We start from the raw sequence: 27,769 nt of genomic DNA, 5'->3' as shown, positions 1-27,769 counted from the left end.
AGGCACATCGTGCGCATTAACAGGAGGGGACAGGAAGACTCCTTCCTCCAGCCCTAAAACCTGCTGCCACATCAGACAGCTGTGCCTTTCCAGACCCAAACAGTCAGCTGCAGCCATTGTCAAGAACATGAGATTAAACCCTTATTATGTCACAGGCCACTTTCCACCCTGATAACATTCTTAAAAACGCATTTCCACCATGCATTGTTATCTATCATAAATCTAATCTCTGAATACTTTGGTGTCAGCAGGAGGAAAAAAAGTAAATCAAATCGGCTCGGTATTTTATTGCAGCACAGTAACAAATTGAGCTGAATCAAGTGTATAAGGGCAATTTTTCTTTATTTTCAATCAAAAAGGTATTCTTCATCATGATGTTCAGTTATCTTTTTATCTAGAAATCAAGGCCTAACACCACAAGAAAGTAACAGTGTAACATAAACAACTTTATCAAGAGGATAAGCACTTTTTTTTTCTTTAAAACTTTAAAGATTCAAAGGAACAATAGACACAGACATACATTACAGCTATGGCATTAGAAATGATTCTGTTTCCAGGTTTGATAAGGACAGGGTTTTTTTGTTGTTGTTTGGTACAAGTTGTACCATATGACAGAAACTCTCCACTAAACACAGGGATGGGTGTTTTTATTGGAATCAGTAAAAAGTGTTATATAGATGTTGTTATTGGCACTTCTCCACCAGACACCAAATTGACTTGGACTGTATTTGGAAACAAAATGTTGTACCATGTTCTTGTAACACATTTACATATTTTGGCCCCTTATCCACCTTTATGGTTGTTTTAGAATAGCAAAAGAGGAATTTCGGCACACGTCTAAAGTGCATGATTCGATACAGTTTCACTCCAATAATCAAATTTAAATCAACTTGGTTGTTTGTTTTGTTTTTTCCAAACAGGAAATTCTTCCCACCCTCATATGACTTTAGCCCTGTTTTGGCCCCAACTCAGGCGACCTACAATTATCCTATATGGGGATCTCTTCTTGATCCTTTAACATGGCAGAATCAGAAGTCACGGTCCCAGCCAGAGAACTCCTCTTCTGCCTTCGTCTGATCAAGAGGGAAGCGATCAAAGTTGATGTAGCAGGGACCCTGAAAGAGGATGAAATGTTAATGAAGCTCATCAAACAGCCTATCCCGTAATCTATTTCTAATCAGTAATATTAAGCACTCTTAAATCCCCTCATTTTAACAAAATTCGGCTAGTGACGAAATAACACCCACATAGTCCCAATGAAGCAAATTCAACATTTTTGGGGAGTTGATCATTTATTTTAAAGAAGCATTTACTTTTGAATGAAGCATTTAGTAAAAATATTTTTAAATGTTCATTTGAAAGCATAATCCTACCGGGTTTTTTTTTAATCTTAACACATGACTAGGAAGAGGATGAGGACAAGAAGAGCAAGAAACTGGAGCAACTACGATAGGCTAATTTCCTTTCTGGGGCCAGTAATGATATGAGGGTGAAAAACTTAGGGTTGTTTTCCATTTGGACTTTCTATTTTTTCATGTTCATGCAGTGTGTAATAACCTTTCAGACCCAGGTTTTGTTAATATAGTCTGAATACACAGTGGGTTTCATGTATCAAAACGTTCTTTAGCCACTGCGAAAACCAGTAATATTTGCTCCACACAATCCTGCCTGCGGTCCTTCTTTTGTTTCACTTTCTCTAAACATAAAAAAAGGTTCTGCTTTCCATGTAAGAGTAACACTGGTTTGACTTGCCTTGCGGATAAGCCGTGCTGTGGGAGCCTCAAGCTGACCCACACGCAGCTTGTGCCAGTTCATACTGCTGAACCACCTGAAGGTAAAAAGGGAGATTTTGTCATTACTATTACTATTATTATTATTAAACATGGTTTTATAATCATAAAATAATAACAAGGTAAAAAGGCTCAATCAGCAGTGTAGAAACATAATCTATAAAGACAAAATCACCATGCTGTTTTTCTGTACAAAGAACTTTAGACTGCTAATCACTTCCCTATTTTTCACATAGTATATATTTATTGTAGTAAATGTACTCACTCTATAGTAATACCGCTATAATAATTACGCAACATCGTATGTGCTATGCACTTGAGGTGGAAAGGTGCATAATGTTTATCATTACAGATAGTAAATGTATAAAATTACTGTTGCCTGTTCAATATAGGCAAAAATGCCTTGTTGATGCCAAAGGTCAGAGGAGAATAGCTGACCTGCTTCAAGTTAGATAGGAACTCTACAGTAAATCAGATAACAACTGGTTACAACCGAGGTAAGCAGAAGAGCTCAGGAAACTGACATTACAATTCACACCAAAATTGGATGATGGAAGTTTGGAAAAAAGCTTTCTGTTCTCAATTTCAGATGCAACATTTGTATAGTAGATTCAGAATCTGGCATAAACAACGTGAAAGCATGGATACATCTTGGTTGTACCAGTGGTTCAGACTGGTGGTGTAGTGTAATGTACTACAGTACAGGCAGCAGTAGGTGACCAAAGAAGAGAGTTTTGCCATGGTTACCTGTGATGCCGGATATCTTTGATCCCATTTTTGGTGTTTCCTAATCTCTGACCAGGCCGAGGTCTGAAAAAATGCATCATTCAGAGAGAAGGCAGTTCAGAAACTGCTTTTGGTTTCATGAGCTTTCATTTTTCAAGAGGTGTGTTTTATTACAAATATATTTCTATGTAAATACAAATGCATCTAATGATGGAATGCTTTCTTTTTCAGACATTTTTGTCATTTTTCATTATTCACACTGTACTTTGAGGCACTGTGGCATTTCCAAACAAGAAAACTCACCGACCAGATTTTGGGGGATTTTTAGTTTTTTTTGGTACACCTGCTTAAGTGCTTGTGAATTCTATTTCAAATCAGCCAACGATATGGAAGCAAACCAATGCATTTAGACGTGCAGTTCAAGCTGAGCATCAGAATGAGGAAGAAAGGTAATTTAAGTGACTTTGAACGTGGTTGTCGGTGCCAGACGGGCTGGTCTAAGTATTTCAGTAACTGACAATCTACTGGGATTTTTTCTTACACATCCATCTTTAGAGTTTACAGAGAATGGTCCAAAAAAGAGAAAATATCCAGCGAACGATAGTTTTGTAATAATTTTGTGTTTAAACCAGGTTGTCAAACATAAGGCCCGGGGACCAGAATCGGCAGACTCCAATCCAGTCCACTAAAAGGCATAAATTTAGAGACTTTTAAACTTTTAATCTCATCAGTTTTACAGCTTATGATAAAGACCTTCCCTACAGCCATCCATACTATACTTAAGTAATTAAATCCACTCTTCTATAGAAATATCAGTTTTTACATTGAATTCACAGTCAGCAAAAACAGACAAAAACACACATTGACAAACTATATTGTATACTTACGGGACAGTGTGTGCAGTGAACTACTAGATATAGTTTTCTGTAATTTTACACATTTCATTGGTCCAGCCCACTTAAGATCAAACTGTGGCCCACGATGTGGAAACTACTTTGAAATCTCTGTTTTAAATGCTAAAGCCTACCTGACTATTAATACTACCCATGTCCATCCCTTTAACACCTCAGTGTACCAATTTTCTCATGGCTGCTTCTTGCAAGCTAATATGCAATAATGTCACAAACCTCAAATCATCTCAAACTGATTACAGTGAGTTCACTGTGCTCAAACGGCCTCCACAGGTACCAGATCTTAGTGTAAAAAGCTCTTCTGGGATGTGGTGGAACAGCAGATTCACATCATGGATGTGCAGCTGACAAATCTGCAGTAACTGTGTGATGCTGTCATGCCAATATGGACCAAAATCTCTGAGGATGTTTTAAGCACCTATGCCACAAATAAGACAAAAAGGGGTCTAATCTAGTATTAGGATGGTGTAGATAATGAAGTTGCCACTGAGTGAAATTTTCATAAGGTCTAATTCCATTTTTCTTTTTTGTACAATTATCAGTGACCTATATGAAAATGTAATCTATGTGCTCTCAATAAACTCAGCTGTTCTTACCTGCACAGTTTACTGATAATGGACTTGGCTGCTTCGCTCATATAAGGTGCATAATGGAGCTCCCCATCCAAAATTTTGGCATAAATCTTCTGGGGCTCTGAGCTTGAAAAGGGAGGGCTGACCATTTGAAAACAGAAAAAAAACGTGTTGTTAATAAATGTTTAATTTTTATTGAATGGTATTAAAAAGACTGAAACCTGAAATTGTGAGACACTGAGCTCTGAAAAAGCCATACAGTGCTGCTGCCATCTGCTGGTAAACATTAAGGTTATTTTATGTCTCTGTTGGTTAAAAAAAAAAAGTATTATTATTATCATTGTTATTACCTTCCCGCCAATAGTTCAAAAATCAGGATGCCAAGAGACCAAAAGTCAACTGCAAAGTCATGTCCCTGGTTCTTGATGATCTCTGGAGCCATGTACTCAGGAGTACCAACAAATGAGTAGGTTTTCTCGCCCCGAACCAGCTCCTTTGCAAAACCAAAGTCAACCTGGATGATGACAAGCACCCACACAAGAATCAAATGTGATGATAAAGTCTTCATTAACTGAAATTCACATTAAAAAAAAGTTTGTTTGCTTTAGAAACTTGTTTACAGCTAAAGACGCACCAGTTTGACGTAGCCCTTCGCATCCAGCATCAGGTTCTCAGGCTTTAGGTCTCTATACATGATGTTCTTCTTGTGGAGGTAAGCATAGGCCTCCACCACGCAGGCAGTGCAGAACACAGCGACAGGCTCGTCAAAACGACCTCTAACATTCACAAAGATGCAATAAGTTGGACAACGGTTTTCTTAAAAATTTCTGTAAACTTCCATCTGCTACAGCTTCTACAAAAAAGTATGTATTTTAAACTGGGGAACTCCAAATATAGAGCATGATTTCACTTTTCGTCTTACACTTCTTTGAGTTTGGTCCAGATTTCCCCACCACTACAGAACTCCATCACCATGTAGATGTATCGTGTGTCTTTGAAAGCTCCATGAAGTCTAGAAACAGCGAGAGCAGAAAACATTTTCAGGTGCTCTGCGCTCAACCGATGGATTTAAAACACTGCAGTCCACATATCTTTGATACCTGACAATGAATTCACACTGCACAGCTTTAAGGATCTTCTTCTCAAACAGCATGTGCTCTTCCTGTCTCTTGGCAACAATGTGCTTCTTGGTGACTCGCTTCACGGCGTAATATTTTCCATGGGGCAGGGTGGTCATCTTAGAAGAGCAAAAACAGTCATCAGTGCTAAATATTTTACAACCCCAGTTCCAAAAAGAGTCAGGACAATGTGTGAAATGTTTAAGTTCTCATGTCAGGTAACAATGTAACAAAGTAATATGGTTGGGTATAAATCGAGCATCTTCGACAGGGAGAGATTCTCAGCAGGGTAGAGGGGCAGAGGGGCAGTTCACAAGGAGGATGGGGTTCAAGCGCTATCATGGAAAGAGTAAGCCATACATGAACAACATCCAAAAACACCAGTCTTCTGCAGGACAGAGCTCATTTAAAATGGATAAAGGAAAAGTGAAAAACTGTTCTGTGGTCAGACGAATCAAAATTTAAACTTCTTTTTTGGAAAACATCCTGTACTCTGGACTAAAAAGGAAGCAAATTATCCCAACTTTTTCAAGACACATTGCAGCCATGAAATTCAAAACAAGCTAATATTTTTTTCTGAAAGTCGTACATTTCCCTATTTTTAACTTTTGATATGTTTTGCTTCTTTTATATCGTGATTAAAATACAGGTTGTGAGATTTTCAAATTATTGCATTCTGCACTGCATTTCACACAGTGTCCCCACATTTTTGGAACTGGGGGGTTTGGATTTACTGCAAATGAGAGAAATATCCATATATGTTAAAGTACATAAACGTTTAGTGGCTAATGCGACCGTAACTAAAATGAGGGGTTAGAGCTGAGCACAAGTTAGCTGAACAACAAATTATAAATTTTTTCTGACTGTGGGAGTAATTACCTTTAGCAGTTCACAGACTACCTTATACATCACATCAGTGTTTACAGTAGGCTGACAGAGCCTCTCTTTACAACAGCAACTTCCACATGCCAGTGCAGGGTAAACATAGCTATAATTATTGTCCTTTTTCCATTTCGATAGCTCAAACGGTTGTGACACATGGGACCATAATACATCATCCATTATGACTGTGTTAACCCTGTTCTGGTGTGGTGGTGAAAACTACCTCTGTAGTTTCTACCTTTCTAATAAATGTTTAAAATATATATATATATATATATATACATATATATATATATATATATATATAGTGTGTGTGTTTTTAAACCCAGACAAGATGCACAACTGACCAGCGCCACACGGCCAAATCCTCCAACTCCAAGTGTGACAGGATCTCCTTGATAGCGACCCTCCTGATAGAAGACTGGAACCAGATCCTTCAATCTCAGAGTGGAGCTGGGGCTGAGAAAGAGTGGTGATTTTATTTAAATTTTTTAGATTTGTTTTCACTAATAACTGCTTATTGAGCTTATTCTGGTGACTGATTGTTGGTTTTGTAACATATTTTAACCTTCACCTTCAACAGCCCCTCACCTCAACTTTTCTGGAGGTTGCGCCTCCTGCATCACTTTGGAGCTGGAAGTGAAAATAAATTTGACAGGATATGAGCAGGAAACTAACTGGGGCAGTCTATTTCACCTCCACGTCACACTCTCGGTAAGGTGGAGGAAAAAACAAATTGTGGTTATGCAATCAACAGTGCTTTTTTTTCAATACATACTCATCAAAGAGTTCCAGGTGCTCTACGGGAATTGTTTCTTCAAATACCCTAAACAAAAGGCATCATTAGTCAAGCTGTGCATCTGTAAGCAAGTGGGAAAACACAACAGACAGCAAACAGACTGTAAAGCAACCGAAGAATTGTCCTCTCCAGGAGCAACAGCTGTCACTGCAGAGCCTGAGCGAACACACTATCACATTCGGTTACTGTCGGAATTGAGTGCTGGGTCAGACTCACTCCTTGTCAATGGAGAAGCAGGTAACAGGGCCGTCGGCAGTGCAGGTTGCTGTCCTCAAGACCTCGCTGCAAGACAAAAAGCATTGCCAAAATTCAAGTCTGTGGAAATGCAATGAATACAGCTGCAGAAAGAGAACCTCATAGAGATATTTTAATTGAATAACATATATTAGCAAATACTAATATGTAGATTAAAAAATATGCAATGTGAAAAAGTACTGCATTATTTTGAGAAAAATAATTCCCAGTGAAATTGCAATGGTGCTGCATGTCCTGCAAATTAGAGGCAGACAACCCAAGCTAGATGATATTTGATATTTATTAAAAATCCAATATCCTCCTTGTATAATCAAAACAACCTCTGTTATTCCACCAGAGGATCACACACACACACACACACCCACACACACACACAGTGTTTCTGTATGCATGCACCTCTACTGACAGCCACAGCAATAAATTTGCTTCAATGGCTCATTTGCATCTTAGCAGAACTGCGCAATTTAGGGAAAAACGTGATGTTTCCGTCACCAGAGAGCATTCGGAGGATAATCTGAAGAATCTGCAAAATAAAAATGTCACAGCTGACAGCAGCTGAGGAAGGCGCGAGGAGCACATCGTGCTGCACGAGGCTCTCGCAAATGTCCTCAGGCATGTGTTGTGTCTCCATGGTTACCGTATGAGGGCCTGTTCCCCGAAATGCTCCCCTTTTCCCATCCTGCGAATCTGCTTCTGATGACCGTTCACGTTCTTAGTCACCAACACCTGAAGGGGAAACACGCACACAGGCAAACAAACGGAAAGAATAAATGTTATGCACACAAGAGAAATATGGGTTTGTGAAATAGGCTGGATAAAAACTCTGGGTGTGACTGGCCAAAGACGCACGTTAAGATATCGTTACCTCTCCTTTGAGGATGATGTAGAATGCGTTTCCTTCTGTTCCCTCTCGAACTATAACATCTTTGTCCTGGTACTTCACCTAGAAGAGACAGAATTAAAAATAATATTAAGAAAAATGTGTACTTTCAGATTCACTCCAAGAGCTGAAAGAAAACATCCTTGTGTTCAGTGTATTTGATTCTGTTGTGTCGTAGCAAAAAAAGACATCGAGGTGCACACCTCCTCCATGGAGTCAATGATTTTGGACAACTGGACATCATTCAGGTCCTTCAGAGTGTGGGCCCTGAAATGGCAAGTGGGAATTTAAGAGAAAATTAGAAATAGGGGAAGCATTTGCTGCATTAGTGCAGCGAAAAATACCAAAACTGTTATGATAGAGTTACAAAGAGAATCCGAGGAGTCGGGATGAAAGTTTTATCATGGCTGCTGAGTCTAGAAACTCACGTCTTCAGGAAGCCCATGAGCTGTTCTCGTTTCTTCTTGGACTTGTTGGTCATAATGCTTCTGTAGGTCTGTCGCTCCATGCACCACAGATGCACAGGTGTCTTTGCTGCAATATGAGCACACAATAATAGAGATAAAAATAAACAAAAATAAAAAGAGTAGTGGACTCAGTTAACTTTGAAGCATATTTTACGATTAAGACATTTGAACTCTTGAATTAATTTAACTACAACTGTAACAAAAACTGATTGAACCTTTAAAATTATTGGGGTTTGGTTTGATTGAAAATTCACAAATACTGTTCAGATGTAATAGATGAAATCTGAAATAAATGACATAAAACCATAGCCAGATGCACTCTATTACCATCGCAGAACTCATATGACAAAGTGAGATAAATGAGAGACAAGCTTGCTGCAGATGGGAGAAAACTGCCTTCCCACGGATGGATTGCATTGTAAAGGGATGTACTTGAACACACTGTTTTTTCTACATTGAATCAGGCACCTTTGTTACAAAACTACTGTGACTAAAAAGCTATTATTTTTTTCTGTCACTGTTATGTTAGTTAAGTAATGTTATTGTTTTGGTTTTGTCACATTTTACATTTCATTGTCCGAAAAAGCTGCTACCTTTCATAGCACAAGGCATGTTCATTATATCAAAATGCGACTCCAAGCGTTTGTGATAAGCAGCAACATCCTCCTTCACATGTTTTCTGCATCCATTTTGGGGATTTTGGACAACCAGTCCCAAAACCACACTAAACCAGTTTCAATCAGGATACTGTTTGGGTCCTTTCAAAATAAGAGTTTCTTCTTTTTCAGAAGTGTTATTGTTAGTCAGTTTGTTCTCCCCTCAGTGACTATAATGTGTCCAAATACCAAAGCAAACTATGATATTCTCCCCACCATGCTCTAGAGTTAGGTTGATGTTTTGTTGTTAACATGCTGGGCAGTTTTCCTCCAATGCACTGCTATGTATTTCTGTCAAAAAGTTCATCCATTATCTCATATGTAGAACATATGTGGTCATATATTATACATACATACATGTCTCCACATAAATTACATTATACTATATAATACAATCACTACAACCCTCTGCAAAACCCTCCAGGAGGCATCATTATACAGGCTGACCTTTGACTGTTGCTGTCCTTTTGCAGTTGTACAGAATCGCCAGCTCTCCAAAAACATCACCACTAGTAAGAGTTCGGAGGTCACGGCCAGACTGGCTCACAGAAAGCTCACCAGCTATAAAGAAAGGGCAAAAAAAAAATTGATATTAAAATTTGCTTATTTGTGAAATGATGCTGTAAGAAGTTAATAACCCAGTTTTAAAAATCTTCCGTATATACATGGAGCAATCGCAGATAAAAAGACAGACATTCATACTAAGGTGTGTGCCTACCTGCCACAATGTACATGCTGTCTCCTTCAGAGCCTTCCTGAATGACTTCATCTCCAGGATTGAAGTGAGATACCTTTAACAGGTCCACCATCATGGCTATTTGCTCATCATCTAACCGGCTCAGGAAGTCATTCTTCTGGATAGCTTTGACAATTAGGCTCGTCTCACTGCCGATAGAAAGTTCAAAGAAGTCATCTACAACATACAAACTGGGTATTATATAAGTTGTTGGAAAGGTGCTGATGCTGACCTGACATTTTTCTTCACCCTCGCCCGTTTAATCTCCAGGTTCTCCGGGATTGGTTCTGAAGCTATGACAGCTGCACGGCTCTTCCTGACCTCAGGTTCAATCTCATTACCGGTCTGAGAGGGAAAGTCTGTAACAGAAACAAATGGATGGTTACAGATCGCCATTAGAAATCGCATCAATCATGTGTGTAAGTAGATAAGTAGATGTGTCCCTGTTCTGTGTTCCCGTGAAGAGCTTCTTACCGAGATCATGATACTGAGTCTGCAGTTGTTGCAGGAGTTTCTCTTTCTCGGTGAGTCGTTTTTCTGTGAATGTGAAGAAAAAAAAACACATATTAAATGTGCAAAACACATTAAAAGTGACGATTTCTGTGCTTTGTATATAAAAGATGGATATGGGTCTGAAACATAAGCCAAAGTAAATTCTCTCTAATGGCCTGCAGGGATCCACTCCTCTGAATGCAAACGTAATGAATCACCCTAGAATGACCCTAGTTGTCTCTTGATTTATGACTTCACTAAATACCTTAATAGTGAGTTTATTTTATGAATCACCCGTTTCGAGTCTTTGAGTCACATACTGATGTCACTTTTGTCAATTAAGATCACAATCAAAGACAAATAACATAAAGCATACATTGGGCATGGATACATTTATGACTGACAAGTCATAAATGTATGTAATGTCATCCATTCATGAGTATATAATGTCATCCACTTATCAGCCTGATCCATCTCTCATTGTGGTTTAAGCCCATAAACCAATGAGTAACTGCATGGTTTTCTACATGTGTACTCCGTGTTTTATGTACAGTGGGGCCATGCTAATAACTGATCCATGCTATTAACTGATCTCTGGCCATGATCAGAAAAAAAAAGTCTAAAATTTTAGTTGCATCCCTCCAACATTTTACACTCATCAGTCACATAATTAGGTACATGTTGCTAGTACTGGGTTGGCTCAGAGCTGTCTTAATTCTTCATTACATAGATTCATCATGGTGCTGGAAACAATCCTCAGAGACTTTATTCCATATTGACCTGACAGCATCACATGATTTTGTCACATGTCATCCATGGCATGATTTTCCCATTCCATCACACCCCAAAGGTGACCATGCGAGACATTTCAGTACAGTGAAACTCTCATGTTCAAGTAACCAGTTTGAGATGACATGAGCTTTATGACATGCCACATTAGCCACCAGAGGATGGACATGTGGTCATAATAGGATGATAAGATCTAATACTAAGGCACCCAAAGTGTGCCAAGAAAATATCTCCCATGCCATTACACCATCATCACCAGATCATGGATCCATGGTTTGATGTTGATGTGAAATGTTGACCATCTACCATCCAAAACAAGCAGCACAAGTGGAGACTTATCAGACCAGGGAATCTTCTCTAATCCAGTTTCTGTGAGCACATGAAGCTTCCTGTTCAAACTGCTTCAGCCGTTTGTCTTGACCATGTCTACCTGTCTAAGTTCCACTGATTCCACATCTTAAGTAAAAGTCCTGTGAAGGCCTCATTCTGGTTCTCTAAATTTGAACTCAACCTTCAGAACTTTAAGAGCTCCACCTTTAATTCATGTGTTCGTATATATCCCAATATTCACCTCAATGAACCTGCTATTGCACAATGAAGTCTCTATAATATTTAAAGCTTATATAGTTATTGTTGTACTCACCTAGGTCCTTATTTTGCCTCTGCAGCTCCTTGTTGATCAGACATTGCTTTTCTAGCTGCTGCTTCAGCTCCTCTATTTGCTTCTCCATAGCTACAGCGGGAATAAGATTTTTTTTAAAAGGAAGATTTATGGGAGAATTTCATATAACAGGAAAACGAGAAGTTGTATAAATTATGCACCTGAACACAGACATAAAATGTAGCCCCAGTTGTTGTGATATTTGTGGAAACTCCTACACACAAAGCCATAAAGGGTGATATTTAAACTGTAACTGTGTTGATACCTTTTTCTCAAAGCACTGAACCCTACTTCACTGGCAGCACACAGCAAGAGCCCTGCTGAATAATGCAGACTAATGATGGACAGTCAACGGGGTGCTTTCTGAGTGCTGTCACACCCTGCCAGCATTTGCTGAAGATCTGTTACAGTTTCTGTGACTGATAATGACACAAAACCTGTCAAAGCTGTATAAAAACCCCTTTAAATGATAGATTGCTTTTTCCAGGCTTTGCGTTTATATGCAGATTATTTATATTTGCTGGTTGTGGGTTGTTACACTAATGTGAGACATAAAAAACCCTGTGACTATGCATAAGCAGGTCATATTAACTGACAGATTCATTAGCACTGCTGCATGAGATTAACAATGAAGTTAACCACAAGCCAGATCCAATACCTCTCTTAATCAAGGTGACCTGTTTAAAGAACCTCTGCAAACAAGATTCCTTTTCTGTTTTCTTTTTTTAAACACTCCAATCAATACAAACACACTTGGATATGTGCCCATTTTACTAAACACACAGTAAAAACCCTGGAGAGGCTGTTTGCCTGTGTTCACGGCACACATCGTATGACCCCAGGTTACTGCTGCCTCACCCTGAACATTGGACAGGCCTAAGATTAAACTAAACTCATAAAGTCATTTAGTAAAACACCAGCAGAATGTGACAGGGAAATATAAACAGCTCCTGTTCTGCGAGGGAGCATGGGCACTTAAAAAAGACATGTACAGCGGCCTAAACTAGATATTTTTCCAGGGATTTCAGTACAGAAAGCGACGTGACTGCAGTGCACATAGCTCATAAATGTGTTACAGAAAAGAAAAAGACCTTAATGGTCAGTTTACACAGATCATAAAAATATGTCCCTACATGCTTACTTGAATATCAGATTTGCCTCAGGATGGTTCGTTAAATTGTCACCAAAGCACACACTAAGACAGAGCCGTGCACAAACACAATTTGTAAACTTTCTAGGAACTTGTAGCTGTTGAGAAAGACAATCTGAGCTGATTGAGATGATAACCTTTAGTGCCTGCAGGCTGACACTCAATGGGGGAAATTGCTCAGTTATTCTTCAGCCCTGGGGCAACTGATAGGTAGGTGGCTGTATTTCTGTTTGAATATTTGCTGTTTCATTGGTCCATGTTTGTTATTTTTGTTACAATGGTAAAAAAAAAAAAAATCAAAAACAAAACAGGTTATTATTTAAATACTGAATGAACTTTAAAAGTGAGCAACATTCATTTAACATGCGTATATTCATATATTCTGTAAATGATCCTGGAGGATCCCAGGAAACATGATATTAAAGCAGACAACGCCAAAAAAAGGAGAGAGAAAAAGAAAGAAAAACAGATATTTGTGTCTGCTTTTCAGCTGCACGCCAGGAACATGATGCCAGCTACCATTATACTGACACAGCCAGCATACAGTCCACTTCATACTGCTTCATTATTAATTCATGGCCATGTGTAACTACAGCTGAATTCTCATAAGATACTCTGTAATAGAAACCTGGAAGGAAGTCATGTGCTTTGTCTTTATTAGGCAGCCTTTTCTCAGATATGACGTTTTGTTAATCGCTGTAGTAAATCAAAAACCAATAAAACTTAAGCTGAACCAATGCTGATCTGTACTTTAAACACAGTAATATATTTAAAGAACCGATAAATGCCTGAAGGTGGCCTGTCTGACCTAATCTACAACTCTGAGACACTATTTGCACGTAATCTGTGGACGAATAGACTGAAGCCACACTCACCTGCAGGCATGGTGTGATCAGCAGACAAGGTGATCTAATGTCCTGCCTATGAAGGCCGCATGGATCACAGGAGCCAAATAATCACCTTGAGCTGCTCAACGATATCCACTTTTCCACTGCAGAGAAGTTTTTTGCTTTCTGTGCAGTTTTTCTGACCTGCTTGAACCCCAGATGAGCTACAGACTGGACACACCTGAGCAGACACACCGCATGCAGCCTGCAAACTCTCTATCAATACTCCTTCTTCTACTTTTCCTGCCACTGCATACTTTCTCAGCTTACATTTCCCCGTCTACAGCTTTACTATTTTTACTTCTCTCCAGCTCTCTCTCTCTCTCTCTCTCTCTCTCACTAAATCTTTCCTTCTTTTTCTGTATCTATCAATCTCCACGGCTCTGGTGTTGAATCATTAACCATAACCTGAGGCTCCTCCTATCACACCAGGTAGAGGAATACAGGCAGCAGGAGTACGAGAAGGAGAAGAAGAGGAGGAGGAGGGAGGAGGAGGATGAGCTGGAGAGAAAGCTGGGCTGTAAAAATTATGCTCAGTTGAGAAAACACACAGCTAAAGTGTGATGTTGCAGCACGTTATTCATCCCGAAAGAACACATCGGGCAAGTAGAAGAAAAGCGTACCAGGGTGCTTCTTTTATACCTCATTCACATTATTTTGTTACCTTAAAAAAAAACAGGAACTGATTTGTGATTACTGTGACGTTTATTAGCAGTAATTGTTTCTCACTGACGCAGATGACAGAGAAGTGAGGAAATTAAAGTGGGAGCACAAGCAAACAAGTCACTGCAAAAGCTGCCACAAAGCTGAAGTAGAAGCATAAAAGCTGCACAAGTCCTCACTCTTCTACCTTCATATTTTTGTCTTTAGAAAGAAAAAATGTGTTCGCAACAAGCACCTTTCTTCCAAATGGCTGCATTCACATAAGAGCTGGGGTAGTGTGGAACTATTTTAGGGTAGATTTTATCTGCCAGATTCGGAAAGTGGCTACTCCTTCAGGTTCCTGTTTTTCCACAGAGTAAATGCCACTGAATGTTTTCTAGGCCACAAATGACTCTAAATGAGGTTAGAGGGTTAGCATTGTGACAAAGGGCGTGGGCCTTTATTGTTCACAGTTAATTATTGATATCTTCCTGGTTAATCTGCGACATTAATGACTCGAGCGCTCAGAGATTAAAGGCCTCGGATTTCAGCGGTGCAAGTGAAGGGTAACTCAGTGACAGGCAGCATATGGGTTATAACATTTTTCCACTACAGGTCAAACCTGGTGATACGTGCTATAACAAAATAAACCTGCTGCGACTTGCTATCGATCACAGTGAACGGCCACTTGAAGCTTCCAGACAAACTCAAGATGTAAAAATCACCAGTCGATCTTTATCACCCTTTAATTGTAGTGTAATTACAAGATACACCATCGAACATACAATGCCCAAATATTGCACCATTACATGATATTGCAATAACACCGTGATTGTCTTTACAGCCCATACATAAAGTTTATAAATAAGGCGTGAGTTTAAAAAAAAAGATATTAAAAGGCAGGTGAATGTGGTAAACATGCAAATAGCTGATGGATTCGTGACATTCATGAAAAGCCTCTTTTACTTCTGAAAAAGCAAAATTAAATTCTCATCCACCCTCACGCTGACAATTAAAAGCCACCAATTAGCACCATTATCACCTATTTTCTTCATGCCGATGATTGAAAACACTTCCTTTTATAGCCAGCAGTGGCGTCATTTAAAAATGGCATGAATCCTACACTAATACCACCTAGCACAGTAAAGCTACATATTAATCAGTGCACTGTTGGTAATACAAAAACAAAGCTGATGTACTGTCTACTGATAATAAAAATACATTCAGTACATGTACATGCTGATCTGGTCCTTGTGTGATGCTTACGATACTTAATTACACTTTATAGCAGCAGATACTGAAGCACCACACAGGGCGTTAATGGTCTTTACCCAGTGTCGGCTCATTTACCACTGGTGTCGTTTACTGTACAACATGCAGCGTATAAACACAGGAAAGTTTCATCCTTTAAGGCATGCCACAAACCCCGAGGAAAACACTTCTTGAAGGCTCAAAACTAAATAAGCATTTGATGCAAAAGGGAAAAAAACATAATTAGCAAGAAGAAAACAACAATAATGCTGTTTTTAATTTTAATAACCAACTCTTCACTTTTTTTAAATAGCAACAAGCAGAGCACTTGAACTCTACAGTGCAGTCTACATACTACAGGTGTGCGGTGCACAGACGGCCTTTGTGACTGAAAGTAGGTAGCAATCAATTGATCAGCAATATTTTCAAATTGACTAAAATGTATTAAATACTTCAAAATAGCTTTACTGATTTTACTTCACTGTCATTTTTTTTATTTCTACATGACTTGAACATGAACCTGAGGTCATGAGGTAGATGAGCAGAGTTGCAGCTGCAAATGTTGTATTACTTCAGTGTAAGTGCCTTCATATTGCTCGTTAGTCCTTCATTTGCTCCTCTCTGATACCACAGGCTTGCTTCATTTCCTCCCGGTGTTCAAAGACTGCGTGCAGAAACTGGCCAAACAAGCGCTCCATATAGCTCTCGCCTAGAGGAAAAAAACCCTGCAAGAAGGCAATGTGTCCCCCGTGGGCCGTCAATACCAGGGCGACGTTAGGAAGATCCTGAACTACGGACACCGGGAAGGCTGTGAGGGCAGGAAAGAAAAAGCCCAAATGAATATAAACAGACAGCAAAGTAGACACAAAGCAGACACGTGAATCGGAAACCTTTTGTAACCCGGAGACTTCAACGTCCATGATTACATATAAAAAAGGAATTGTGCTAAAAAGAATGAGACATTTCCTAATATAATAGAGATCAATTCAATCATCTGTTTTGACGTCGCTTCAGTCCATCTTAAATGAGCTCACACACAAAGATGAAAGTGTTTGAGAGAGTGTTATCTTGCATGTGTGGATGCAGTATTGAACTGTATTCGCTTACATATGTTTTCAGTAGTGTTCCTGAGTCTGTGGCAATGAACCCACTGGCACCTAAGGGCCTTAAGATATCAGCCTTGGTTTTTAGCTTTGTCACTTGCATACAGAGAGTTTGCTTGATTCTCTAAAATTCCAAGATCATTTGCAGCTTTATTTTGAGAAACTTTACTGTCAACTATTTTTTCGTGTAGTCTTTAACAGAGTAGTAAACGCTGCCCCACCTTTACTTCTGAGAAACCTAGACACTCTTGGATGCTCTATTTATACCCAACCGTGTTACTAATGTTCCACCAGGTGTTTTCTTTAGCAGTACACTTTTAATATGATGTCTTGTACAACTTTCAGTAAAGCATTCAATTTTACACAATGTTCCCAACTTGTTTTTTTCGAATAGGACCATAAAATCTGAAAAACGTCACATTTATGAGTAAACCATTACAGCTGTTATTTCCCCTTTGCAGTGCTTATACTGACACACCTCTCCTGTTGTGTACTCACCAGTTTGTGGAGAGAAAGGGTCATCAGCAGCATTGAGACACAGGATGGGTACGGCTGTATTGGGGAGCTTTTTGCCTGGGCTGGCATCGCGGTAATAATCCATACATGAGCTATAACCAAACATCAGAGACGTATAGCGTTCGTCAAACTCACGGATGGACCGAGCCTACAAAAGGGTGTGAAAACAAGATGACGATGAATGTAGAGTCAATTATACATCTAAGAAACTGACAAACTGTGAGTAATATTGTATCATACCTTCAGGACATAGTCAACATCCACCACTTTCTCTAAAATCTTCCTGTGCCTGTGAGAAACAGATTTTGGGGTTTTATTTAACTGGATTTACAAACGCAAAACTGTTAGACAAAATTTATGAACCCAAATGTATCCAACCTGGTGACAGCGCGGTGCAAGCATCTCGTGATGTGCCTGTTGAAGAGCAGCCAGTTGAGCGGTTCCTCCATCGAGTCAGAGGACTTACGTGCATCCCAGGGTACGGAGATGGTGATACCGGCAACCAATCCTGACTCGGTGTGCTTACGGGCCAGGTAGTTTAACAACACCATGCTGCAGCAGGGTGAAAAGAAAGGAATCATGCAATTGTTAAAAATCAATAAATAAAAGAAATGGAGGAAAGACACAGACGACAAATCTAGGTCCAGAAATGGAGGCCAGCAGAAACACTATGCACCAACTCACCCTCCCAAAGACACACCAGCCCCAAGCACAGGAGCACTGGGGTAGAGCCCTTTGACATGCTGCACCACACACTCAAGATCTGAAGTATTGGCAGCACAGTAGGTGACTGGTGTCTGAAGCAAGCAGAGGGATACAGGAGGGCAGTTACATGCAGTGCTTAAGCCTCAGATCTTCTGTTAGTGTTATTATTGGTCTGAAATGGTGTATCAGTGGAAAAACTTAAATTACTACTTAAACACACAGAAAATACTTTCAATTCACTTTTTTTGTTTGTTTGGTTTTTTTTTTTAATCTGAAACTGTTTTAAATTGGGATTAAATACATTGGCAACCCATCTACCAAAGGCTAGAATCCTTGCAGGGGGGATCAGAGTTCAAGACCACCACAGTTTCCTACTTCTCATTTCTGTCCTCCCGCTCTAAAATCCTCACTTTCCTCACTCAACTGGGGTCCTTCAGAGTGTATTGACATGTTACTTACAGATTTTTAAAAACTAATTTGATATTATTCTAATTTATTAGGTATTCATTGTACTTACCAGCAGCTCCTCCCCTCCAAGACCTCTGTTGTTGAAGACCACACATCTAGGAAGGAAAGTATTTATGAAAACTGCTTCAGGCAAATACCGGGCACAAGCTACAATAAGCTTCCTGCTTAATGTAAACTTTCCTGTTAGCGCTGCTTCAAGATCACTTCATTTTGTGTGAGGAGTGCAGCTGACCTGTAACCCTGGCGTGTGGCCTGGCTAACGGCGTGAAGCACATAGGACTGCTGGCTGTTTCCTGTAATCCCTGGGAGGATGAGCACTGTGGGACGCGTGGAGGATTCTGGGTAGGTCACACTGGCCTGATTGTCCAACCAGTCAAGAGAGATCTGACCACCATCCACTGTACGGATCAGCTCACTGGGAGATGAAGGGACGAGACAAGATATTCATTATTTAATTAAATGTTTAGATTAAGATTTTTAACCCTCTTGTAAATAGTGGTGAACTGAAAAAAGAAGGTTTCTTCCTACTTGCGATAACTGACAGGGGGTCTGGATTTGAGGGCAGCACAGACCAGCGTTTGAAGTCGGCCTCCCCAGCACCACGGAGTGGGACTGAAGCGCTCAGCTACCACAGGACAGTGCTTGTAGAGGAATGCACTGAAAGCCTCACTGCAAACCAGAGCTGGTCTCTGAAAGGACACAAGACCAGATGAAGGCGTTATAAAAGCACAGCTGCTAATACAGTCACACCTGTGAGAGACAAGAAAACATCCAAAACACACCAGGCGAGCAGAACAAGGTACAAAGAAAATAATGGCAGTATCAGTGGTATGTAGATGTGATGTGACCAGCTCTGCAAGAAATACATCACTTGGAAACTTTGATGTGATGTTACACAATAGCATTTGATTAGCAAGTAGCTAACAATGAGAAAATAACTCTTACCAACGTTTTAGATATTTGAAAATAGTATTCAAATATAATCAATTCAAAATTCATATTGTCTTGTTTACAGTCTGTGAAGATATTTTAGATATTTATTTTTTCTGCATTTTCTACATAAACAAATTCTACTATTGACCATACTTTGAAATTATCCTCACTTTAGCTGCTTAAACTTAAGTAAAACACTTATTATGAATAAAGCTGATATACTGCTTATTACCAAATGATCACTCATAACCATGATCTTCTTCCAGTTTTATTTATGGAATCAATAAAAGAGAGGCTTTAATTTTGTAGAATAAAAGATCATATCTCATACACAGATGATACACATATTACAATATTATAACCTACAGATTTAATTTTATACAAAATAAAGTTAATTTTTTTTAAAAAAGGTTCAGAGCTTTGAGTACAAACCTCTGAACCCAAACACTAAAAACTGTAAAATTATGGACCAAATGTTAAATAAGCTTAAAAATGTAAATAAATAAAACGGAAAAACAGTTTTTTAATTAATTAGAAAAACAAAATACCACAGATAAAGTCGAATAGGAGTTAATAGGATATAGTGATCTTCATTTTAAAGGAAATAAAACGCTTAAAAATCCAACTAAACTGTAAGTCAAAGCGGGTATGGCGGAGTCTTTGCCGCTAACTTCGACCGCAGAGACTGACCTGACACTCGCGGCCCCACAGATAGTACATTGTGGCTGTGAGGGAGCAGATGATCACCGTGTATGGCCTGGAAACACACTCCCAGTATGTTCTCCATACCTCCGCATGAGTCAGAAACATGACAACGGTCTAAGTGCGGTTGACAGCTGAGCTGCTAGCCGACGACGTCGTTAACCGACACAACGGAATAACAGGACAGAAAGAATATGATATTTAATGCCCGACAACCTGCCTTCATCAGAAACATCTAACGTTCAATATGTTGTACTTCGACTCTTCCCAGCAGCCTTGGCGATATTACGTTAGACGCCGGTAGCCATCAGGTAATAAGTCTGGTGTTTTCTCCGGGAGCAGCTGCTTCCTAGTTCTCACAGGCGAAGCTCCTGATTGGACAAAAGCTCCAACTTCAACGTCATGGCTACGATCCATGTAAACTACAAATATGGAGATATAGTTTTTCTTTTACTTTCTATGGGGTTATTGAAAATGAGTATATATATATATATATATATATATGGATAGATAGAAAGATAGATATACATTTTTTTTAAATACACGTAAAATATAATGTAGTTGTAAGGAGGATTTCTGTAGTCTGTTGATTTCCAAGATAGTGGAAAAGGGGGTGGGATTAAATAAGTTTGTTTCTTCCTGCTCCTTTTTGAGCATGAAAGTTATTTGTAGTTGTGGTTGCTCGTTTTCCTTTTGTTTTTCTTTGTTTGTTTGTCTCGTTTTAATTCTATGTTGTTATACTGTTTCAACAAGTTCAAAATAAAGATTCAATCAAAAACAATCAATAAATGATTGCATTACCGCCACGAGCTGGTGTGAAGCTTGGATCGAAACTTTTGTTTATTTACGGCTTTAAAAACAAAAATAATTATTTTTATCAGCTAAGTTGGCATTTTTAAAATATTTATTAGATCTATTTTTCGTCTGAGGACTTGAATGAAATTGAATTGCCTTATTTCTGCCTCATATTTCTAACAGTGTATCCTGTGCTGATCAGTTCAGTATGTACAAATGTATCTCCTTTTCCCTCCTCACCTCATTTCTCCTTTTGTACACTTCAACTTACTCTTGTTTATCCCACCTTTCCCTCAGGTTGATTTATTATCACCATAAACGTTTGTTGTGGCCTTTGCTCCATTCTCCTCCTTCATGTCTTTTGACACCAAATATACAAGTACCCATAAAAATATTGCCACTAGCCCTATTATGTGAATTAACATTCACTAAAAATACTGGTGGTTGGCAGTGCTAATCCTCAGCCTCATATTAGACATCTACGATATCAATTTCAAAACCCTATGTTACCTTGTTCTCAACTAGTGAAATATTTAGCAAATTATTAGATTAATTAGCAACAGGTCAGGAATATTTCTGCATCTTAGGGAGGCAGAGTTTCTCCGAAGTAAAGATGGGCTGAAGTTCACCAATGTGCAAAAAATTGTGAAACAATTTCAGAATAACATAAAATCGCTGAATATCTCATCATAGTATATCATCAAAATATTCAGAGAATCTAGAGGAATCTCTGTGCACAGAGAACAAGTGCAAAAAGTCAGTATTAAATGGCCGTGACCTCCAGGCCATCGCGCAGCACTGCATTGAAAACAGGTATGGTTCTGTCATGGAAATCACTGCAAACAAACAAAAAACTGATGTTCAGTTTACTGCTAATAAAAATACATTCAGCACACATACATAGTGATCTGGTCCTCATGATACGCTTACGATTCATTATTACACTTTATGGCAGCAGATACAATTATCTGAAACCCCACACAGGGTGTTACTGGTCTTTACACAGTGTCAGCTCATTAACCACTGGTGTCCCATCCACACTCTACAGCATGCAAAAGTGTAATCATAGGAAAATTTGACTGTCTACAGAACATGAACCTGAGGTCATGAGGTAGATGAGCAGAGTTGCAGCTGCAAATGTTGTATTACTTCAGTGTAAGTGCCTTCATATTGCTCGTTAGTCCTTCATCTGCTCCTCTCTGATACCACAGGCTTGCTTCATTTCCTCCTGGTGTTCAAAGACTGCGTGCACAAACTGGCCAAACAAGCGCTCCATGTAGTTCTCACCTCGAGGAAAAAAACCCTGCAAGAAGGCAATGTGTCCCCCGTGTGCCGTCAATACCAGGGCGACGTTAGGAAGATCCTGGACTATAGACACTGGGAAGGCTGTGAGAGCAGGACGGAAAAAGTCCAAATGAATATAAACAGACAGCAGAGTAGACACAAAGCAGACACATGAATCGGAAACCTTTCATGTGACTTCAACATCCTTGATTACATTTTAAAAAAAGGAATTGTGTTAAGAAGAATATAAATTCTCAACAATTACAAAACTTGATTTATCTTTTGTGCGCCAAATCTGACAAGGCCTACTGAATCAGCATTTATGAGTAAACCATTACAGCTGTTATTTCCCCTTTGCAGTGCTTATACTGACACACCTCTCCTGTTGTGTACTCACCAGTCTGTGGAGAGAAAGGGTCATCAGCGGCATTGAGACACAGGATGGGTACGGCTGTATTGGGGAGCTTTTTGCCTGGGCTGGCATCGCGGTAATAATCCATACATGAGCTATAACCAAACATCAGAGACGTGAAGCGTTCGTCAAACTCCCGGATGGACCGAGCCTACAAGGGGGTGTGAAAACAAGATGACGATGAATGTAGAGTCAATTATACATCTAAGAAACTGACAAACTGTGAGTAATATTGTATCATACCTTCAGGACATAGTCAACATCCACCACTTTCTCTAAAATCTTCCTGTGCCTGTGAGAAACAGATTTTTGTTTTTTTATTTAACTGGATTTACAAACGCAAATGTAGATTTAGCAACCGTAACTTATCCGACCTGTTGAGAATTTGGTGCAAGGATTTCGTGATGTGCCTGTTGAAGAGCAGCCAGTTGAGCGGTTCCTCCATCGAGCTGGAGAACTTCAATGCATCCCAGGGTACGGAAATGGTGATACCGGCAACCAATCCTGACTCTGTGTGCTTACGGGCCAGGTAGTTTAACAACACCATGCTGCAGCAGGGTGAAAAGAAACGAATCATAAAATTGTTGAAAAAAAATAATAAAAGAAATGGAGGAAAGACACAGACGACAAATCTAGGTCCAGAAATGGAGGCCAGCAGAAACACTATGCACCAACTCACCCTCCCAAAGACACACCAGCCCCAAGCACAGGAGCACTGGGGTAGAGCCCTTTGACATGCTGCACCACACACTCAAGATCTGAAGTATTGGCAGCACAGTAGGTGACTGGTGTCTGAAGCAAGCAGAGGGATACAGGAGGGCAGTTACATGCAGTGCTTAAGCCTCAGATCTTCTGTTAGTGCTATTACTGCTGTGAAATGGTGCACTGAGGATGACGTTCTCCATATTTATATTAAGAAAAACACTGAAACTAACTATGCCTGAAGAAATTAATCTTAGAAAACTGGTCACAAATGCATTGTTTTGTTGGATCAAAAGCTTGAACTTTTTGGCCTCAATGTCAAGCTTTATGTCTGGAGGAAACCAGGCAGCCAATACCATGACATCAAATTTAGCGCGGTGGTGGCAGCATCATATTGTGCGGATGTTTTTGTGAGATTAGTCAGGGTCAAGGGCAAGATAAACGCAGTAATATATCAAAACATCCTGCCCCAGAGTGCTCTGGAACTCATACTGGGGTAAAGGTTCATCTTCCAACAAGGCACACAAAGCACACAACCAAACAAACAAAGGAGTGGTTTCCACTCTGCAAATGTCATTGACTGGACCAGCCAGAACCCAGACTTGAACCAATTGAATGTCTCTGGAAAAAAAAAATCAGAAAATCGGTGTATGCCAACCTTCCCCCTCCAACTGGATAGAAGAATGGGAGAAACTGCCTAAAGGTTAGCGTGCCAAGTTTGTAACATCATACTCTAAAAGACCTGAGCTGTAATTGCTGCCAAAGCTGCTTCTGCAAAGTATTGAGCAAAGGCTGCAAATTCCTATGTACATATTATGTTTTTATTATTAAACTCGCAAGTACTTGGGTGTTCTACTTTGCAAAATTTTGTGGTGAAAAATAAAAATTTTGGAATAAGGCTGTAACATGAAAAAAGTGGAACAAATGAAGCACTCTGAGTACTCTCTGGATACACTAGAATCATTCCATCCACATTGTTTAATGTGCCCGCACCACTGGCAGGAAAACAACCCCAGACAGTGTTTTCATATTTGAAATCCTCACTTTTACTCCTCCAAACACACCTCTTGTCATTATGGCCAAAAAGCTAATATTTGTCTCATCTGACCATAAAGTTTTCTCCAGAAGGCATTTAGCTTCTCCACGAGGGCAAATTTCAGTCAAGCTTGAATGTGTTCATTCTGGAACATGAGCTTCTTTCTTAAACAGTGTTTTGAGAATTAGATTTTACTTAACTATAAATTATTAGGTATTCATTGTACTTACCAGCAGCTCCTCCCCTCCAAGACCTCTGTTGTTGAAGACCACACATCTAGGAAGGAAAGTATTTATGAAAACTGCTTCAGGCAAATACCGGGCACAAGCTACAATAAGCTTCCTGCTTAATGTAAACTTTCCTGTTAGCGCTGCTTCAAGATCACTTCATTTTGTGTGAGGAGTGCAGCTGACCTGTAACCGTGGCGTGTGGCCTGGCTAACGGCGTGAAGCACATAGGACTGCTGGCTGTTTCCTGTAATCCCTGGGAGGATGAGCACTGTGGGACGCGTGGAGGATTCTGGGTAGGTCACACTGGCCTGATTGTCCAACCAGTCAAGAGAGATCTGACCACCATCCACTGTACGGATCAGCTCACTGGGAGATGAAGGGACGAGACAAGATATTCATTATTTAATTAAATGTTTAGATTAAGATTTTTAACCCTCTTGTAAATAGTGGTGAACTGAAAAAAGAGGGTTTCTTCCTACTTGCGATAACTGACAGGGGGTCTGGATTTGAGGACAGCAAAGACCAGCGTTTGAAGTCGGCCTCCCCAGCACCACGGAGTGGGACTGAAGCGCTCAGCTACCACAGGACAGTGCTTGAAGAGGAATGCACTGAAAGCCTCACTGCAAACCAGAGCTGGTCTCTGAAAGGACACAAGACCAGATGAAGGCGTTATAAAAGCACAGCTGCTAATACAGTCACACCTGTGAGAGACAAGAAAACATCCAAAACACACCAGGCGAGCAGAACAAGGTACAAAGAAAATAATGGCAGTATCAGTGGTATGTAGATGCAGTGTCAGTGTGCTGAATAATACCAGCTCTGCACTTTAATGTGATGTCACACAATAGCATGTAATCAGTGAGTGGCTGACATACAGAAAATAAGTCTAAGATCAAAACTCCCCTTTTCCCTTTGATACAGTCTGTGCAGAGATTTGTTATATTTGCTTATTTTTTGGCATTTTTAACATAAAATTCTTAATTCTTAAATTCTTCAGCTGCCAATACTTAAACTTAAAGTGCTTAAACTTTAGCACAATGCTTAATATGAATATGAACAGGTCACACAACAAAGTCAATGATAAATAAGCTCACAGAAAAAGCACCCAGTTATAGAAGTGCAAACATGTCCGTCTAATTGCAAAGAAACAGGAGAGACATTAGGTGCAAAGGGTGATCGAAAAACTCTTCACAAACACATTTCCTTTTGTTTGGCAATTTTCGAGTGGAGTCATTGCTTTTAAACATTACAGATTACAGATTACAGGAAGTATGAAAGCCATGAAGCTCCTGGTACGCATTTTTTGTGATGGCACAGTCAGTCTGCAGCTTTCGACTTTTACGCGACCCCGATCTTTAATACCTGGTCGGTAACTTCTTGGCTGCGTTGTTGTGGTTCCCAAACACTCCCACTTTGTGTGAAACCCACCGATTGTTGATTGTGGAATATATAGGAGGAAGGAAACGGCGAGATCCCATTTCATCACTACGCTTGAGTTCACGAAATCTTCAGAACGACCCATACAGGTGCTTTATTTTATACACCTGTGATGACTAATTTGAGCTTTAGTTGTGGTCGGTGGTGTGATCGGTTTAATTTTTTTTCCCTTTACCAAACAGACTTAATTCTACATCTCGCAAAAGCGTACAAGACTCAGCTGAGGGGTAAAGTAGAACTTTTTTGAAGTAAACATATAAATTTTTGTAACTAATTGGAAAGTAGCATAGTGAAAAGGAAACAGAATAAAGTAACCACGGAATCTGACCTGACACTTGCGGCCCCACAGATAGTACAGTGCGGCTGTGAGGGAGCAGATGATCACCGTGAACGGCGTGAAAACGCACTCCCAGTATGTCCCCCATACCTCCGCATGAGTCAGAAACATGACAGGACAGAATGAAGTGCACTAATATTTAATGCCTTCATCGCCAGCATTCAGCGTTGAGCTCTAGAGCGCGCAGGCGTTCTTCTTTTATTTTTTGGTGAACAATAAATTATTGCATTACCGCCACCAGCTGGTGTGGAGCTTGGACCGAGACATTTTACTGTTTCATGAAAAAATGTGGCTCATTTTTTATTTAATAGACGTTTCAAAAAAGAAAATGAGAAGGCGAAACTAAAAAGAAACAGCTGGAGAAACACTTTACAGCTAATTAGGTTAATTAGCAACAGGTCAATAACATGATTTGGTATAAAATGAACATCTTAGAGAGGCAGAGCTTCTCAGAATTAACCGTGGTCCGAGGTTCACCAATCTGCAAAAAACTGTTTCAGAATTATCATCAATATAAAACTGTAAATATTTAGAACATCTCACGGTCTACAGTACATGATATCATTAAGAGAATCTGGAGAAATCTTTGTATGCAAAGGATAATTCTGATGTCTATTGGATGTCTATGATCTTCAGGCCCTCAGACAGCACCACATTAAAAGGCAGGCATGATTCCGTCATGGAGATCACTGCATGCACTCAGGAAACTTCCAGAAATGATTATCTGTGTTCACCATGTCATCCACAAATGGAGATTAAAGCTTGTACCATGTAACCATGTAAAGAAGAAGCCAGACGTGAACATTAGGACGCTGCCATCTACTATGAACACAGTTCTTTTAAATTGGACTGAAGCAAAGTAAAAAACTGCTGTGTGGTTAAATGTCTGGTGGCATGAAGACTCCAGCGACACTTGAAGCACTATGGAAAAACTTTATTAGCTGACCAAAGCGTTTCAGCTTGTGGCCTTCATCGGGGTCATTGCAAAATAAACGTTTGAGTTTAGATAAAGGAAGAAATCTTGGTAAAATTACTTCAAATATTTGAAAAGATATAGACGCTGGACTAAAGAGGGGAGGGACCATCCAACTTGCTGGCTTTACTCAATGCTTAAATCCTGCTTCTCTGTTGGTAAGAAAGTGAATTAGGGCCGATGGAACTGGCAGCTTGCACATATAGACAGGGTCAATCAGTGTTGACATGTATGTACAGATTTTAAAGCAACACATGTTCCATCCAGATAACATCTTTTTTCAGAGAAGGCCTTGTATGTTTCAGCAATACAATGTTAAACTACATTCTGCAGCTATTATAACAGCCTGGGTTTGTAGCAGACAAGTTTTGGTGGTGAGGTTAACCGCCTGCAGTCCAGATCTTTCACCAGCTGAAAACATTTGGTGCATCAAAGAAGACCGAGGATTTTTTGTTCCGCTAGAATCCTTCAT

General features: G+C 39.7%; 3 protein-coding genes across 6 annotated transcripts; all 3 read right to left on the bottom strand.

Moving 5' to 3' along the window:
* Positions 1-335: 335 nt before the first annotated feature.
* prkg3 (protein kinase cGMP-dependent 3) lies at positions 336-14,147 on the bottom strand. Its single transcript, XM_026142444.1, has 22 exons — positions 13,760-14,147; positions 11,717-11,806; positions 10,267-10,329; positions 10,025-10,151; positions 9,775-9,941; positions 9,504-9,617; positions 8,362-8,467; positions 8,137-8,200; positions 7,919-7,996; positions 7,691-7,779; positions 7,015-7,080; positions 6,778-6,825; positions 6,591-6,632; positions 6,347-6,458; positions 5,100-5,236; positions 4,922-5,011; positions 4,634-4,775; positions 4,350-4,513; positions 4,024-4,140; positions 2,538-2,600; positions 1,753-1,828; positions 336-1,115 (listed from the first exon to the last, which is right to left on the bottom strand). The coding sequence occupies exons 1-22, from the start codon at positions 13,767-13,769 to the stop codon at positions 1,029-1,031; spliced, it is 2,052 nt and encodes a 683-aa protein (XP_025998229.1). The 5' UTR covers positions 13,770-14,147; the 3' UTR covers positions 336-1,028.
* Positions 14,148-15,929: 1,782 nt separating this feature from the next.
* LOC113006589 (phospholipase ABHD3-like) lies at positions 15,930-26,537 on the bottom strand. 3 transcript variants are annotated; one of them, XR_003269779.1, is made up of 10 exons: positions 26,316-26,537; positions 25,030-25,190; positions 24,734-24,916; positions 24,551-24,596; positions 23,262-23,374; positions 22,957-23,130; positions 22,826-22,874; positions 22,568-22,733; positions 21,985-22,272; positions 15,930-16,184 (listed from the first exon to the last, which is right to left on the bottom strand). XR_003269779.1 is itself a non-coding variant. In XM_026142653.1 (9 exons), the coding sequence occupies exons 1-9, from the start codon at positions 26,433-26,435 to the stop codon at positions 22,064-22,066; spliced, it is 1,221 nt and encodes a 406-aa protein (XP_025998438.1). In that variant the 5' UTR covers positions 26,436-26,536; the 3' UTR covers positions 21,735-22,063. The 3 variants fall into 3 exon arrangements, 1 of the variants encoding a protein (XP_025998438.1); XR_003269780.1 differs by lacking the exon at positions 15,930-16,184 and adding an exon at positions 20,957-21,722; XM_026142653.1 differs by lacking the exon at positions 15,930-16,184 and having other exon boundaries at positions 21,735-22,272; positions 26,316-26,536.
* Positions 16,133-20,504, bottom strand: LOC113006590 (phospholipase ABHD3-like). 2 transcript variants are annotated; one of them, XM_026142654.1, is made up of 9 exons: positions 20,080-20,504; positions 18,985-19,145; positions 18,689-18,871; positions 18,506-18,551; positions 17,968-18,080; positions 17,662-17,835; positions 17,524-17,572; positions 17,266-17,431; positions 16,133-16,472 (listed from the first exon to the last, which is right to left on the bottom strand). In XM_026142654.1, the coding sequence occupies exons 1-9, from the start codon at positions 20,197-20,199 to the stop codon at positions 16,264-16,266; spliced, it is 1,221 nt and encodes a 406-aa protein (XP_025998439.1). In that variant the 5' UTR covers positions 20,200-20,504; the 3' UTR covers positions 16,133-16,263. The 2 variants fall into 2 exon arrangements, with proteins under 2 accessions (XP_025998439.1, XP_025998440.1); XM_026142655.1 differs by having other exon boundaries at positions 20,312-20,502.
* Positions 26,538-27,769: the final 1,232 nt, after the last annotated feature.

Source organism: Astatotilapia calliptera, chromosome 15 (genome assembly GCF_900246225.1).
Source record: "Astatotilapia calliptera chromosome 15, fAstCal1.2, whole genome shotgun sequence".
NCBI classification, from domain to species: Eukaryota; Metazoa; Chordata; class Actinopteri; order Cichliformes; family Cichlidae; genus Astatotilapia; species Astatotilapia calliptera.
This window is presented reverse-complemented; position numbering and strand designations above follow the sequence as displayed.

Excerpts from the sequence above, each read along its gene's own strand:
- prkg3 (XM_026142444.1), bottom strand. Across the intron at positions 5,012-5,099 it reads CAGTGTGAATTCATTGTCAG|ACTTCATGGAGCTTTCAAAG; the intron begins GTATCAAAGATA and ends CGCTGTTTCTAG. Across the intron at positions 4,776-4,921 it reads TGGACCAAACTCAAAGAAGT|AGGTCGTTTTGACGAGCCTG; the intron begins GTAAGACGAAAA and ends TGTGAATGTTAG.
- LOC113006590 (XM_026142654.1), bottom strand. The coding sequence starts at position 20,199 with ATGTTTCTGACTCATGCGGAGGTATGGAGAACATACTGGGAGTGTGTT. Across the intron at positions 18,552-18,688 it reads GCCACACGCCAGGGTTACAG|ATGTGTGGTCTTCAACAACA; the intron begins GTCAGCTGCACT and ends TTTCCTTCCTAG. Across the intron at positions 17,573-17,661 it reads TTGCACCGCGCTGTCACCAG|GCACAGGAAGATTTTAGAGA; the intron begins GTTGGATACATT and ends TGTTTCTCACAG.
- LOC113006589 (XM_026142653.1), bottom strand. The coding sequence starts at position 26,435 with ATGTTTCTGACTCATGCGGAGGTATGGGGGACATACTGGGAGTGCGTT. Across the intron at positions 23,375-24,550 it reads TTGGAGGGGAGGAGCTGCTG|ACACCAGTCACCTACTGTGC; the intron begins GTAAGTACAATG and ends TGCTTGCTTCAG. Across the intron at positions 22,273-22,567 it reads CCCTTTCTCTCCACAGACTG|CCTTCCCAGTGTCTATAGTC; the intron begins GTGAGTACACAA and ends CTGCTCTCACAG.